Source organism: Dendrobates tinctorius, unplaced genomic scaffold (genome assembly GCF_039654945.1).
Source record: "Dendrobates tinctorius isolate UK_male_01 unplaced genomic scaffold, ASM3965494v1 ptg000122l, whole genome shotgun sequence".
In the NCBI taxonomy this organism is placed as follows: Eukaryota; Metazoa; Chordata; class Amphibia; order Anura; family Dendrobatidae; genus Dendrobates; species Dendrobates tinctorius.
In genome coordinates this window covers 3,641,520-3,657,533 of record NW_027361790.1, presented here as the reverse complement: position 1 = coordinate 3,657,533, position 16,014 = coordinate 3,641,520, and the positions used below count along the sequence as shown (strand labels likewise).

Sequence of the window (16,014 nt, the reverse complement as noted above, 5' to 3'; positions counted from 1 at the left end):
CTAAAAATGCCATCCCGCATCCACTCCAGAATTGGCTCATATCTTAGTTGTGCCAATTCTGGCACTTTGCCTGGTTCTTCCCGATTGCCCTAGTGTGGTGGCAATCGGAGTAATATTGTTGGGGGTTGATATCAGCTCTGTAAGCCCACAACTGTCTGCTTTACTTTGGCAGGTTATCAAAAATAGGAAGGACCCCACGTCATTTAAAAAAAAAACTTGTTAATAACAACTCTCCCTGAACTGCTTACTGAAGACAGAGTGCCGAGCATCACTTTACCGGGTCTTATATAAGACCCAATGATGCGATGTGGATGGCCATTCACAGTAATGTCAGTAGCAAACATGGCAATGACATTACTTTGCATGGCTGTCTAAGTTGCAAAACATGTGGGTTGGGGGCTCGAGCATTGTGCCCAAGCACCCCAATGCTCGATCAAGTGTTGAGCAGTGTTGAGAACCCTCACTCATCACTATTAGGCCGGGGTCACATTTGCGAGAAACTCGCACGAGTCTCGCATCTCAATACCCGGCACTGCCACCAGCACTCGAGACTGGAATGCTCAGCTGCATAGAAATACATGCAGCTGCACACTCCGGTCCCAAGTGCTGGTGGCAGTGCCGGGTATTGAGACACGAGACTCATGCAAGTTTCACGCAAGTGTGACCCCGGCCTTACTGTTGTATATACATGATGTACATGCAAGACCTCCTGTGAGGAGAACCTAAAAACAGTTGCTTAAGGTGTAAAAAGTGTCATGAATTTCTATTTTTAGTTGGCTGTTTTCTGATATTTTCTGTTTGTTCTTATTACTCCCAATGAATCCGTAGGAGATTGAGTTCCTCTACTCCTAAAATATGTCTAACCTGTCGACTGCAGGAAAGGACATTTGTGAAATTGTAAGGTATTTTAGTAACACTTGTTGCGGTCAAAGCAGGTAATATTCCTTAGTTGACACTTCCTAAATTTATTAGAGCCTCTGAGGATATCTCAGAGCTGCCAGTGTATTATTTGAAGCTTTAGGAATGATTACAATTTGCAGAATGTGTACTTTTTCATCCATGCCGTTAATGCTACGGGCAGAACAGACGAGTTCACTGCACTTTGGAGCTGTAATACATTTTAGACTTAGTCTGGTGTGCAGTTTGTAGCCAGTGAATGTCAACATGGCTGCATCTGATGTACTGTGTCCTTAAGGCAGGCAACTTTACATATGTGCTAGAAGACAGCTGCCTCATGACTAGATGTTCTACTGCAGGGTTTTTTCATTATAACAAGAGAGATAAACAAAGAATGCCTCAATACGCTGAGGGCAAGTCACAAATTATCTCCGAAAATTATTAGTTACTCAGAATAATAATAAAATTATTACAGAAACTCAGTAAATATGTATCACTGTTGCTCTTGGCATCCCGTACAAAGCTTATATTATGGAATTGTATGATTTCCATGGGCTAATTACTGACATGACAGATGGAAAGAAAGACAAGAAATATGAAGAGAGTCAAGTCAAGAACATAACAAGTGCAGGTGGTGTGCAGGTTAATGCTTGGATCACACGTGCTTATTCTTGGGCACATTTTGAAGGTATCTCCTCCTTTGTTACTAAAGTCATTAAATTGATTGGATGGAACTTTTTTTAAAAATTAAATGGAAAACTGATGTTTTTTTTCAAATCTTTTTTATGGTTTTAAAGGGAATCTGTCACCAGGTTTTTGCTAATCTGAGAGCAGCATAATGTAAAGGCAAAGAGCCAGAATCCGTGCTGAATGTGTCACTTGCTCCACAGCTTGCTGTAGTTACAATACAATCAGTGTTTTATCTGCAGAAGATTATAACGGCAGGACTGGGTGTCACATGCCAGGCAGTCCAGCTAATCTATAGGTACTGTCACACTTAGAGATGCACCAGCGATCCCGACCAGCGATATGACGCGGTCAGGATCGCTGGTGCATTGCTAAGTGGTCACTAGTGAGCTGCCACACAGGCAGATCTCACCAGCGACATCGCAGCGGTCGGGGGTCGCTACTTACCTGTCAGAAGCGGCGATCCTGACGTCCTCCCGCCCGCGTCCACGCGCCGCTCGTCGGCGCCACAGGAAGCGCAGCAGGAAGCTGACGACGAGAAACAGACCAGGACGTTCTCGCGCGATCAGCGATAACCAGCGGGGGAGCGGTCGGAGGTAAGTATCAGACATAGCGATATCGCTAGCAATATTGCTATAACGTCACAAAAACCACTGACGTTATAGTGATATTGCTAGCGATATCGCTTAGTGTGACAGGCCTTTATGTCACCCCACCCACACCACTGAATCACAACTTGCTGACAATGCACAGTGTACACAGGAAGCTGCCAATCAGGGGTGTAGGTGGGGTTATATACAGCTGAGCATTTGTTTAGTTACATATCACAGCAATCATATCACTGCTACATCTCTAGCAGAGAAAACAGGGATTTTATAAAAACTGTACCAAACAGTATAAATTGCTGGAATCAGTCTCACAGTCTCTATATCATACTGCTGTCAGATTCCATAGACAAAACCTGCTGATAGATTCCCTTCAGTCTAACACCTATGAAAGTCTAAAGGTCAACTGTATAGAGTACCTGCAATTTCCATTTCTTTTCATTTTTTCATAGACATAGGTAGATTTTTTTTAAAATCCACATGAATTACAACAACAAAAAATGCTCTGTGCCATCATATGGAATATTACATAGAGTTTTTCCAATGTATTGCTTCTTAGGGAGTATACTTTCATAATACTGTGCATATAGAAGCACTATATGGCAGCACATGGCTTGCCTGGGGCACAATAGCATAGAAATTTGGGGATTTTGAACACACGGTATCTCTGTTGTGCTTGAAGACTTAATTGGAATGGATCCTTTTCTCTATTGGCCAATCGGCAAAGGAATTTGTTATTGAATGAATATCCCATACAAAGGAATTTCCATTTACAGGGGTGTTCCTTATTAATTTTTGTTTATGCATTTTGGAAGTAGTTCATGACCTATACTATATATCAAATAGCTACCGTATTTACCTGCCATTTAATTATTTACGTGGCACCCGTATTACCGGATATTACACATTACTAAAACTATTCTATTATATTGAGTTCACACTATCAGTAAATCATACAATGATCAGATTTGACATTAGATTGTTTTTTTTTAAATGTTACAAATAATTCTTTATTTTTTATCAGTGATGCTAATCAATGCATAAATTTTTTTTGTTGATTTTGCATTATAGTGTATATTTTATTTTAATTATTTGATAGTTTTTGGTTCATTTTACATCATCAGTTCCATTTTTGTAGTATAAAGAAAAGGTTTTTTTTATCACGAATTGAGAACCTAGATTATAATGGATATCCATATGTTAGCTCTTATTATTTACAAACCTTTCCAAAATAATTGCCAATCTTAGAAAACATTTTGCCACTAAACAATATTTGGTATCTATCAAAATGTGACATTTGATTTGTATAAGGCATTTTCTTATGCTTACTTCCCACAGAATGACTCCTAATCAAGTGCCTTATTTATCATTTTTAGGGTAAAACACTTTCACTTTCTGTGTGCTATGTATCTTAGATATATGTATGAGGAAGAACATTTTCAGATCTGAAATAACATGTAATTATATTCTGTACTAGCATCTTTGGTGATTCAACAGTGACAAGTTTATTTGAAATGGTGTAATCCTTTCAGAGACTGCAAACCAGAGACACATCTGTTATTTTCCTTGCACAGCAGAACCAGAATAAAAGAACAGTGAACTTGAGAACCCAAGTCTTATTGATATGTAAAGGAAAACATAGCGTTTAATGCAACTACTGAAATTAAGCGTTCACTTTTGCTGATGGTTCTCCTTAACTGCATGAATTAACCCATTTTTATGCTTCAGTAATGTAGCCGAAAATGTTTTTCTATCCATCATACTGACAATCATGAAATGGCTTTCTGTTATAATTAAACATAACAGGATTGAGGGGGATGGCTTACATGTATGATTGAATGAAACATTTCAGATAGAGAAGAGTGGGTCTCCTGAGATTTAAATTGGGCAAGCCATGAAATTATTTGCTCCCAATTGGATGTCCCTTGTTGTTCTTCAGGGTCTCTCCAGACCACACATCATAATAAATGTCAGATGTTAAAAAAACTCCACAAAATGAATACTCACCTCTTACCCGTCTGGTCGCTTTTACAGCCCGCCATCTGGTCCTCAACGCTTCTTCTTTTCTCCTTCCCCCATTGTGTGGTTTCCCTTTGACTTTCTTCACTCTTGGCAGTGACTTGACAAGGCTTCAGATGTCACAGTGCATCCCCGCCATGTCTTCACTTGCATGACGAACATCGTATCATCGTGACGTCATAACGTAATAATGCACATAGCCAAAGTGATGACACAGAGCTCAGACAGTAATGTTGTTCAGAGGTTCTGTCGATCGAGAAGCTGGGGTCCAGCTTGAAAATGTGCACAGGAAAAGTAACAAAGAGGTCCTGAGGACCAGATGACAGGCTATAGGATGGCAAGAAAGATAAGCAGAAAGATGAGTATTTTTATCTATTTTTTTCACTGATTGACAGGCCGTCATTTTGTTGAATTCTCATGAGCAAATTTGAAAAAAATCTGTTGTTTGGATTTCTGCACAATTTGAATAAAATTCAATTATGCTTCAAATAAATTCAGTCATCTCTAATTTCAGACATTACTATTATTTGATGAACTGGGCATTCGACTGAGGCTAGTTTCACACTTGCTTTTTTTTGCAGCGCGTTTTTCCCGCAAAAAAACGCATTGAAAAAATGCATACAAAAGCATACAACTGCTGCGTTTTTTTCAAGCATTTTTATGAGCATGCATGAAAAAAACGCAGCGTTTTTATGTGTTTGTATGCGTTTTTAGTGCGTTTTTACTGCGTTTGCGTTTTTTCCAACATTAGGTGGCCCCTCACACTAACCCAAACCATGACTTTACTAACCCTAACCCTGACCCTAACCCTAACCCTAACCCTAACCCTGACCCTAACCCTAACCATGACCCTAACCCTTAACCAAACCATACTTAACCCTAACCCAAACCCTAACTAACCCTAACCCTGACCCTAAACCTAACCCTAACCCTAACCCTGACCCTAACCCTAACCCTAACCCTGACCCTAACCCTTAACCAAACCATACTTAACCCTAACCCAAACCCTAAACCCTAACTAACCCTAACCCTGACCCTAAACCTAACCCTAACCCTAACCCTGACCCTAACCCTGACCCTAACCCTAACCCTGACCCTAACCCTAACCCTAACCCTGACCCTAACCTTAACCCTAACCCTAACCCTGACCCTAACCCTAACCCTAACCCTAACCCTGACCCTAACCCTAACCCTGACCCTAACCCTTAACCAAACCATACTTAACCCTAACCCAAACCCTAAACCCTAACTAACCCTAACCCTAACCCTGACCCTAAACCTAACCCTAACCCTAACCCTGACCCTAACCCTGACCCTAACCCTAACCCTAACCCTGACCCTAACCCTAACCCTGACCCTAACCCTAAACCAAACCATACTTAACCCTAACCCAAACCCTAAACCCTAACTAACCCTGACCCTGACCCTAACCCCAACCCTAACCCTGACCCTGACCCTAACCCTAACCCTAAACCCCCTTAACTAACCCTAACTCTTACCCAAACCCCTAAATTCCATGGTTAACAAAAAAAACGCATGTGCAAAAAAACGCATACATAAGCATGCCAATGCGCACATATGCGCACCCATAGACTTATATTGGGTGTCTTGCTGTAAAAAAACGCATTGCGCGCGCATGCGTTTTTTTGAGGCAAGTCGGACGCACAAAAAATGCAACAGGTTGCATTTTGTGCGCCCGAGCGCATACCGCAAAAAAACGCATGCGCGGAAAAATGCGTACAAACGCATGTGTATGCGCACATAAGCGCATCCCATGCAAAGTATAGGAAAAAAAAACGCATGCGCTATTTAGCGCTAAAATACCGCGAAAAAAAAGCAAGTGTGAAACCAGCCTGAGAATTATTTTTTGACACTGGAAATTTCCATGAAATAAATAATTTTTCTTTACTTTGCTAAAGTACAATCTGTTAGGCATCAGGATTCTCCCTCTGCACAGGAGGAATCCCAAGCCATGTCTTCTCCTTCAGTCTCGGCCGCTGTGGATCCTGCTCAGCAGAGACGTCGGTCTCAGCGTCTTGCTCAGAACTGTGCTGTGGGACTGATTGCTGCTGCCTCTCTAGGTTCAGCTATAGCAATCAACAGCAAACAGCAGCATGCAGTCGTTCCTGGGACTGTCTGGGTTTTGTCCTACTGAGCATGCTCGTGAGGTGGTCAGCGGTCAGCTGCTAAGGTCCTCAAGTGAGCCCGGATTGGTCAACTAGGTTCTGGCAGACTGGGATCTATAAAGGGATCTCACAGCCGCACGGCCGTGCGCTAGTATAGACCATGTGGTGTGTTGCATGTAAGTATGATTGTCTCTGGTGACTAACTCATTATGAAACCCCTACCCTTGGTATGCATGAGTTGCTCAGCCCTGCCAGCTAGTGCCTAGGCTGAAGGTAGGAGGCAGAGTCAGTGCCTAGCATCAGCACCAAGTAGTGGCATTGCCTGTGCGACACCGTGCTCATAGTGGGTCCAGTCAGACTCTAGCCTCAGCGTTCTAGGGGTTGAGCCTAGAGACCTCACTCGCACCACATCTGCTGTGCCCTGTGACGTTCAACAGGGAACAGAGTTCTATTACGTTGTTGGTGTGGCTCTGTGAAGCAACATAGTTCGCCACTGTTCACACAGGGTGACATTTTACCCACGTGTTTTCGGTGCTCAACCGCCATCTTGTTCTACCACTACTTAGCAGCAAATTCCATCTCTGCACGGTGGACCCCAGGTTGCGAACGCACCTTATAATATTTTATTTGGTGCGTTCCGCCAACCTTAACACGATGTTTGCGTGATACTCACAAAATAAAAATAGGAAGCAAACAAATTAAAGTCTTTTCTTTAGTGCTGTTCCACAAAATATATTAGCTATATCACCATAAGCCTAAAAAAAGCAAAACATATAAAACATGGCCACCTTTCTGTACTAGGCATTAAATAGGTTGTCCACTACTTTAACATTGATGACACCATGCACCCCCTTCTATCAGTTATTCCAGAAGTGCTCATTTATGGAGCTGCCCCATCTATTGATTTGATTAGGAGGCGGATGAGCAGTACTTGGCCATGGCCACTGTCAATTGACAGAGCAACTCTGTAAGTGATCTCTTCTGGTTGCCGATTGGCAGGGGAGGAGAGTGTCACACTCCATTGATCAAACATTGATGATCCATCCTATTTGTAGGTAATCAGTGTTAAAGTAGTGGACAACCTCTTTAATACAGCTAGGCTACCAAGTTTGTGTGTGATTTCTATTCTTGTAATTCTTTGAGTTTACTGATAATAAATACTAAAGGAATATTACAGTTTAGAAGGCCTATTTTCATATACACTTTTAGAGAATTCTGTGGTAATAGATGATATCTCCTGTTCAGTGTTCTACATCTTGACCATAATAGTATGAGGTTATTAATAATAGCTCTTCAAATGGAGAGGACCAGGGTTTTCTTTTGCTAAGAATGCAACTCATTTATGTAAATGAGAATTGTGAAATGCCTTATTTTCACGGTGGTGATTCTGGAGGAAAATTGAGCCCTTGTAGCCAGGTTCCCCCACAGATGATTGATGATTACTGGAGGATCCAACAGGTAGATATTTTGTTAACAGCTCCTTATCAAGAGGCTATTCTAACCAGTAGGCACTGTTCAAAGAAGTAAACCCCTTTCAGGGACTTGTTGATTTTCTTAAAAAAAAATGAGTTGCATCAAGTTGTACCACTAAAATACTGAATGATTGTGTACAACAACTATGTATACATTCCTCCATACCGAGAATCACTTTGGGGCAGCGGCAGCTCTCTGTGCTGTGTGGGGGCTCAGCCGGCATTTTGTCAAAGCCCGGAGGTCCCCGCAGCTCCATTGCTGCGATGCGGTGGCCTCCAGGAAAATGGCCGCTGGGGGCAGCGCATGCTCAGATTCAGATCTCGGCAGAGGGTCGCTGCCGCCGCAGCACAGAGCACCACCGCCGCAGCACAGAGCACCACCGCCGCAGCACAGAGTACCACTGCCGCAGCACAGAGTACCACTGCCACACCAGCCTGGGATGGGATTTCCCGGAGGCCACTGCACCAGCCTGGACCACCGAACAACCCCTGTGACCACTCCTGTACCTGTACCGATCCCCCCCGGTAAGCTGAATTCAGACTGTAAGATGGACCCACATTTGACACATTATTTTTTTTCCCTATTTGCTTTTCAAAAATGTGGGGTGCGTCTTATGGTCCAGTGCGGATTATAGTCCGAAAAATACGGGGGGTGTATATATATATATATATATATATATATATATATATGTAAAATAAGTCATAAAAAATAGTTCTATTAAAACATAAGGCTGCAGGTTAGACTAAAAAAAAATTGGTTCTGCACATTGACGCTTGCTTTACCTTGAAATATTATGAGCATCATGAAATGTCCATTTAATGGAATTGCTGGTGAATTAAATTTAGAAATATGCACACATAATTAAATGAATCTATTCTATTATTTCTAAGCACTCTTTTTCGGTGATTACTTTGTATCTCCGTTCATACTCCACCCACACACACAAATGATGCACCATTTGAAAAGTAAACTTTCCTCCTCCAGCAAGTAAATAGCCAAACAAACCACACATCCACGATTTGATCACAAATTACAGTTTAAACATTAATTTTCATAAACGTGCAGTAAGGAAAAATGACCTGCATGTGGCACCACAGTACCCCAAAGCACACTACCACAAAGCTGCTTACAGACATCACTAACAAACCCAAACATTTGCCTTGGGGGCTTTCCAGCTGCCGAACTGCTTGCCCAGCCTATTTTAGCCAAAATGGAGAAATGCACTCTTCACTGCAGGTGAGTCACATATGCAAACACATTTGTAAACATGCACTTCCTATTGAATTGCACACTTGCTCCGTTCATACTCCGCCCACACAAACAAATGATACACCAAAGGTCAATTACCTGCAGGTGGCAGCACACTACCCCAAAGCACACTACCACAAAGCTCTAATGGCACATTGCCTCCCTGAGGAAGGAGACAGGAGTCTCTGAAACATGTAGGATAGCTTTTTGGTCCTCATTGCAATCTCTAGGCTGCAGCCCAGTGCATCACGTGTCTCTGACTTCACACAGGTCCTGTGCTGACGAGCATAGTGTGAAGTTCAGGCACCTAGTTCAGTGTGTTTTCCCACCCAGCCTGCCATTAGAGCGACTGCTGCCACCGGCCGGGGTAGCATCGCTAACAGGATTACTGCAGGTCTTAAGCAAGAAGCATTTAATCAGCAACCCACCGGTTGACAATAGATACCAGTGACTCTAAAGGCCCCGTCTCACTAAGCGGCTTACCAGCGATCCCGACACCGATATCAAGGTGTCAGGATCGCTAGTAAGTCGCTATGTGATCGCTGGTGAGCTGTCACACAGACAGCTTCACCAGCGATCAGCACAGCGATGCCGAGCGCCCGGCATCACTGGCCATCCTGTAAAAAATAGAATCAGAATAAAAAATATTGTTATTCTCACCATCCGATGTCCCGCGCAGTCTTCCGGCCTCTCTCCACGCTCCGGTCCCAGTGATCCTTTGCATGAATGACCGCGAGATGTCACGGTCTCGCAGGATAACAAAGTCTCGCGGTCATTCATGCAAAGGATCACTGGGGCCGGAGCGTGGAGAGAGGCAGGACGGCTGAACAGGACGGCTGAACAGGACGTCGGAAGGTGAGAATAACTATATTTTTTATTTTTTTTATTATTTTTTACACCTGATCGCTGGTCTCCCGCTGTCACACACAGCGATGCGTGCTGGCCAGCGGGAGACCAGCGACAAAAGAAATGTCCAGAGATTTCTTGCAGCGATCAGCGATACCGGCAGGGGGGCCGCTCGCTGATCGCTGTCACACACAGCAATCTCGCTGGTGAGATCGCTGTTACGTCACAAAAGTTGTGACTCAGCAGCGATCTCGCTACCGAGATTGCTTAGTGAGACGGGGCCTTTAGCGCAGTAGTAATACATTTATCTATACAGACTTTCCCTTTGACATCTATGGTGACTGGTGTCTTTCTACTTTTGCTGCTGGAGTCCCTATATATACTTGAGCGCCACTGAGGTTTTTATATTATATATAAATACCTGTCTGTGTTCATCATCTCATGAAATACATTTACATTTGACCAGCTTGTTTTTTCTGAAATTGCCTGCACCCCCGAAGATGAATGTGTGAAAATTTCGCATGAGCCAACTAGTAATAAAAAATACACTTTTCCAAAACAAAAGCAAGGAATAGCTATATCCATATCAAAATCACCAAAACCATTATTATAATTTCACTCTATTATGAACTAACTTTTAATCGTAGTTTCTATGCTGTTTCCCTTTTAGGAGGATTTTAAGAATTTGGTAGCGTCTATGATAAAACAGAAGATAAAAGAATTATTGTGATAGGATTTTACTTGAGGGGTCAAGAAGACTTTAGCACACAGTAAAGTCTAAAGCCTGTAGGGATATCTATCTTACTGAGTGATTATTGAGCCTACATCTTTTATTGTCTCTGTTTGTGAACTAGAGCTGTCACCGTAAGACTGAGCATGCTGTTGAAATGAAAACAGCCTCAAGAAAAACAAATGGGATGAACGTTAAAAAGATATTTAGTAGGTGACACCACAGTGAAAAATGAAGAGTGAGAAGTGACTTTTTATCACAAAGTTATCAATTCTCTCCCCAAAAATATAGTTTTAGTCAAAATAATGCTACAATGGGAGGCTGTGGTATCCTAACACATGCATTTTTTAGCACTATAATGTTACAATGAACTACACCGAGAACATAGGCAACATCCTGTACTTATAGAGGCATTGTAAATAAGTCATTATGTACTACCTTTTTTATTAAATGGGGGTCACGCTCTCGCCGGAAACCTCCACCTCCTACTGGGCTACTGTTCATGGTATTACAATAAAATGCTACTAGAAGAAGGGAATATCAGGATTGTGATTTGTTTTCAGAAAGTCAAAAGTCTTCTCTAAAGCTTTGACTGAGAATGACAGCACAAGCCTAACAGCGCAAGGAATAGCATGTTTTACAAGGTTTAGTATACAGTTAGCCTGAGAATGATTGAATTACCTGACACATGGAAAGCGACCGAGGGTCAGGGATTATTTACTAGATGAAAAATAATAAAATAGGAAGTGAACGCTTTATACCCTCCAAAGCCTCCTAATTCTGGCTTATATGTTACAGTCTCTGTGATCCGGGAATTGGGGATTTATCTATCTATCTATCTATCTATCTATCTATCTATCTATCCCATATCTATCTATCTATCTATCCCATATCTATCTATCTATCTATCTATCTCATATATTTATCTATCTATCTAATATCTATCTATCTATCTCATATCCATCTATTAACAATCCTATCTCATATCGGTCTAACATATATCTCTCTATTTATTATCTATCAATCAATCTATCTATCCCAGACCTGGGCAAAGTGCAGCCACATCTGGCCCTCTGGCTGTCTCAGTCCGGCCCACAGACCAAGACAGCCATGGGGCTGGAAACCTGAGGTCCGCGGGCTGCACCATGCCCTCCTGCCCGCTGTCTCCTGCTCACTGTCAGCATTGGTGGACGAGGGGTCTCCGGCCACTTCCTCCACCAGTCAGTGTGTGAAACAGCTGACGTCATTGCGTCAGCTGTGTACTGCCGGAGAGTCAGTGCTCCGGAGGCAGAGGCAGAAGCAGGATGCCTGGGAACGGGATGAGGTGATTATGTGTTTTTTTTTGCTTTTTTTCATGTGTATGAATATGAATATGGGGGTGAACATGGGGATTCTACGGGACTGAAGATGGGGATTCTATGGGGGTGAACATGAGGATTCTATGGGGGTGAACGCACATGAGGATTTTATGGGGGTGAACGCACATGGGGATTCTATGGGGGTGACATACAGCCCATGGGGATTCTAATGGAGATTTTATGGGGGTGATGTACAGCACATGGGGATTCTATGGGGGCGCCGTATATGGGGAGGATGTGTGGGGCTCATGCTGTATATAAGGGGCTGTGGGGGGGTTAAAGATATATAGGGGGTGTCAGAATACTTAATTCTGCTCAATTTTAAGTGATACAATTAATATTAATAAATTAATATTGAGTAGAATTAATTTCAAGCTATTGGTTCGGCCTTCCACAACAGTCGTGGTCTCTAATGTGGCCCCTCGGGAAAATTAATTGCCCATCCCTGATCTATCCCATATCTATCTATCTATCTATCTATCTATCTATCTATCTCATATGTATATATCTATTCTTTCAGTCTATATCATATCTATCTATTTTCTATCCTATCTCATATCTATCTATATCTATCTAGTATATATTTATCTAATATTTATTATCTATCTAATATACAGTATATCTATCTATCTATCCTATCTCACATCAACTGATCTCATGTCTATCTATTATCTGTCTATTATATATCTATTTCTATCCCATATCTACAGTATCTATTATCTATCCTATCTCACATCAATTGATCTCATATCTATCTATTACCTGTCTATTATAGATCTATTTCTATTCCATATATATCTATTATCTAATATATATCTATTCCATATCTATCTATCTATCTATCTCATATCTATCTATCTATACCTATCTCATATCGATCTATCTCATATCTATCTACCTATATCATATCTATCTATCTATATACAAGATAATAATAATCTTTATATAGCGCTATCATATTCCGCAGCACTTTACAGCTTTGCACACATTATCATCACTGTCCCCGATGGGGTTCACAATCTAAATTCCCTAGCAGTATATCATTGGAGTGTGGGAGGAAACCGGAGTACCCGGAGAAAACCCACGCAAAGACGGTGAGAATATACAAACTCCTTGCAGATGTTGTCCTTGGTGGGATTCGAACCCAAGACTCCAGCACTGCAATGCTATCCACTGAGCCACCGTGCTGCCCAGATAAAAGTATATCTATGTTCAGGGGTGGACATACTATTGATGTAATCAGTGCAGCTGCACAGGGGCCAATAGCTTAGGGTCCCGCTATCATCTTAAAAGCTGTCTCCCACTAGATTGCACAGAGTAAGAGCTAATAAATTTCATAGATTACAAGTACTGTTATGTTGGAAAAAAGAGGTTCTTCATGATGAGCTTCCATAGTTAGATCTTGCATAGCAGCCCTCTACTGCACATACACAGCAGGGAGGCTTCTGGTACACTTAAGGCCCTGTCACACTAAGCAAGATCGCTAGCGATATCGCTAAAGCGTCACCGATTTTGTGACGCAGCAGCGATATTGCTAGTGATATCGCTATGTGTGATACTTACCTCCGACCGACTCCCCCTCTGGTAATCGCTGATCGCGCGAGAACGTCCTGGGCTGTTTCTCGTCGGCCATTTCCTGCTGGGCTTCCTGCTGGCGCTGACGAGTGACGCGTGGACGCGGGCAGGAGGACGTCTTCATCGCCGCGTCTGACAGGTAAGTAACGACCGCCGACCACTGCTATGTCGCTGGTGAGATCTGCCTGTTTGGCAGCTCACTAGTGACCATTTAGCGATGCACCAGCGATCCTGACCGGGTCGTATCGCTGTCGGGATCGCTGGTGCATCGCTAAATGTGATGGTACCTTTGGTTATCTTGCTTCTGTAAAGCATATAATGCATCCCATTGAAATCAGCAGGACCATGTAGCCCTGCTTGACATGCCTTTTTTATATCACTATCAAAATGTGCACTAAACCTTTGCCTTAAAATGTTCTATTAAGTTTTTTCTTTTACGAAAATAAAGTAGATGAGTCCAGTTCGGTCCTTCACATTTTTTTTTCAGATTTTTTAAACATTTGAAGTTGAAATAATTTTTTCATTTTTGTAAAATTTGTAGTTGACATTACTTTGTTTTTACATGTTTAACATGCTTTTTTCTGATAAGTTTTAACTACACAAAAAAGCTGTAAAATGCTACGTGTGAATTCAGCCTTAAGAGGTATCTAGAGGTAAGGTTTGCCTAATTTGAGTTTCAACTCAACAGCTATATGACATTAATAGATTTTATCTTACCAGGCTTCAGATTTTTAAAATCAGCAAAATAAGTGAAATGGTTCAACTTTCTATTGGAGGAACTGAAATTTTGGGCTAATGACATGGGTAAATAAATCATGAATATCTACTGGAGTGCTGCCTTTTCCTCTAATAATTTAATTTGCCAATTTTTAGGCCTCCTCATGTTTGTGCTCTTGTACATGTGACATCCGTTTTTTTCATGGATACCACAGGTACCCATTATAACTTTTGGGGCTGCTCACATGGCCGGGTTTTATATGGATCAGGTGTGTAAAACACACTGAGACACGCCATTTTTTTTCAGCAGTGGGGATGACGAGGGCCAAAAGTCACAAAAAGTTCAAGACAGGAACAAAGCCCATTTTTTACTTTCCATCAAATTTATGAATCATGTACAGTTCCGGACTGGCCATCTGGCAATTCTATCAAGTGCCACAAGGACCTGTCAGGTCGTGGGTTGCCTTGTCTGCTACATTGTTAACAAAATCAGTGTTCTCAAGACACTGACCCCTGCAGGCCATAGGTATCATTAGAAATATTGGTCTTGTAGGAAATCTTGCTTTCCTATATCCAGGGTAATATTAGTAATATATCCCATCTGGTGCTTGGGGACGGGGACAGCATGGGCCTGTATGATTTCAAATGCCAGGGCTGAATTTAAGTCCTAGTCGGTAAATGATCGTGTACAACATTTTATTGAATTTGGTGCTAAAAACAGCAACTAATACCATAAGAAAAAAAGGAAAGTGACTTAATAACCAAAAATTTCAATGATGAATTGGGGCATATGTATTTTGATCATTTTCACTGACTGCACTGTTTTAAAACCATTTTATCCATGTTTTTTGTGCTAAGTTTTAGGTCTTATCAGGACAGCAAAAACATAGTACAATCATCACTAAAAATACCATGCAATAGTTATGAATCAGTATAAATACCTTAAATGTGAACTGCTCATTGAATACGGGGTTAAGGGTCTTTCTGTGGACCTTCGTTTCATATTTCTTCTTTTTATCTGGCAGCAAAAATAGCTTCACATAAGGATCTGATGTACCTCCCATATCTAAAGCAGGTAGCTCAGCGGCTTGAATTATCCCCACCATCAGCTAAAAATAGAACAAAAGAGAGATGACATTCAACTTTTGAAATGTAACAATACAAAGCATATTCCATTCCTCTCTATAGAGTTTAAATATCATGCCAAGATTATATATGAATTCTCAATTTTGCATTCTCAATCTACACAATGCAGAGTGATTCTCCAGATTAGTATATACATAGTTTGCTGTAAAAAAATATTAATGAGAAAATTGCAGGTCTGCTTTTAGATTTCCTTAACGGGATTATTCAACCCTTTCTTTTTGTACAACCAGGCCCAATGTGGTCTAAAACTAGGAGATCTGCTGCATCCTGCTTGTAGTGCATTTGTTCATCAGACAGGGTTTTGGAAAGGCCACATCTGTATGGTATGTGATTTTTTAAATTTTTTTATGTTAGCAGTCTTTGATATTAGTTTTAGGACTCGCAAGTATGAGGACCCGTGATGTGGGCTGCGAGCTTATCTATTTTGGCCAAAATATTAACCAATACCTCATTTAATGTATTTATCATACGCATTAATTTTTTTGCACTTTTTATCATATCACTTTGAGGATGCAGCTAGGCCTTTTTCTGTTGGCTTGGTTTAATAGGGTGTCTGTCACTGTGTGGTGCATATTATAGTGCTGCAC

General features: G+C 41.5%; 1 protein-coding gene across 2 annotated transcripts in view; it reads right to left on the bottom strand.

The window, feature by feature from the left end:
* SYT1 (synaptotagmin 1) overlaps positions 1 to 16,014 on the bottom strand; it is a 1,076,321-nt gene that overhangs the window by 229,204 nt on the left and 831,103 nt on the right. For both annotated transcript variants that reach the window (XM_073541509.1, XM_073541510.1), the window contains exon 9: positions 15,223 to 15,390. In XM_073541509.1, the coding sequence (XP_073397610.1) occupies positions 15,223 to 15,390 (168 nt within the window). The remainder of the gene's footprint in view (positions 1 to 15,222; positions 15,391 to 16,014) is intronic.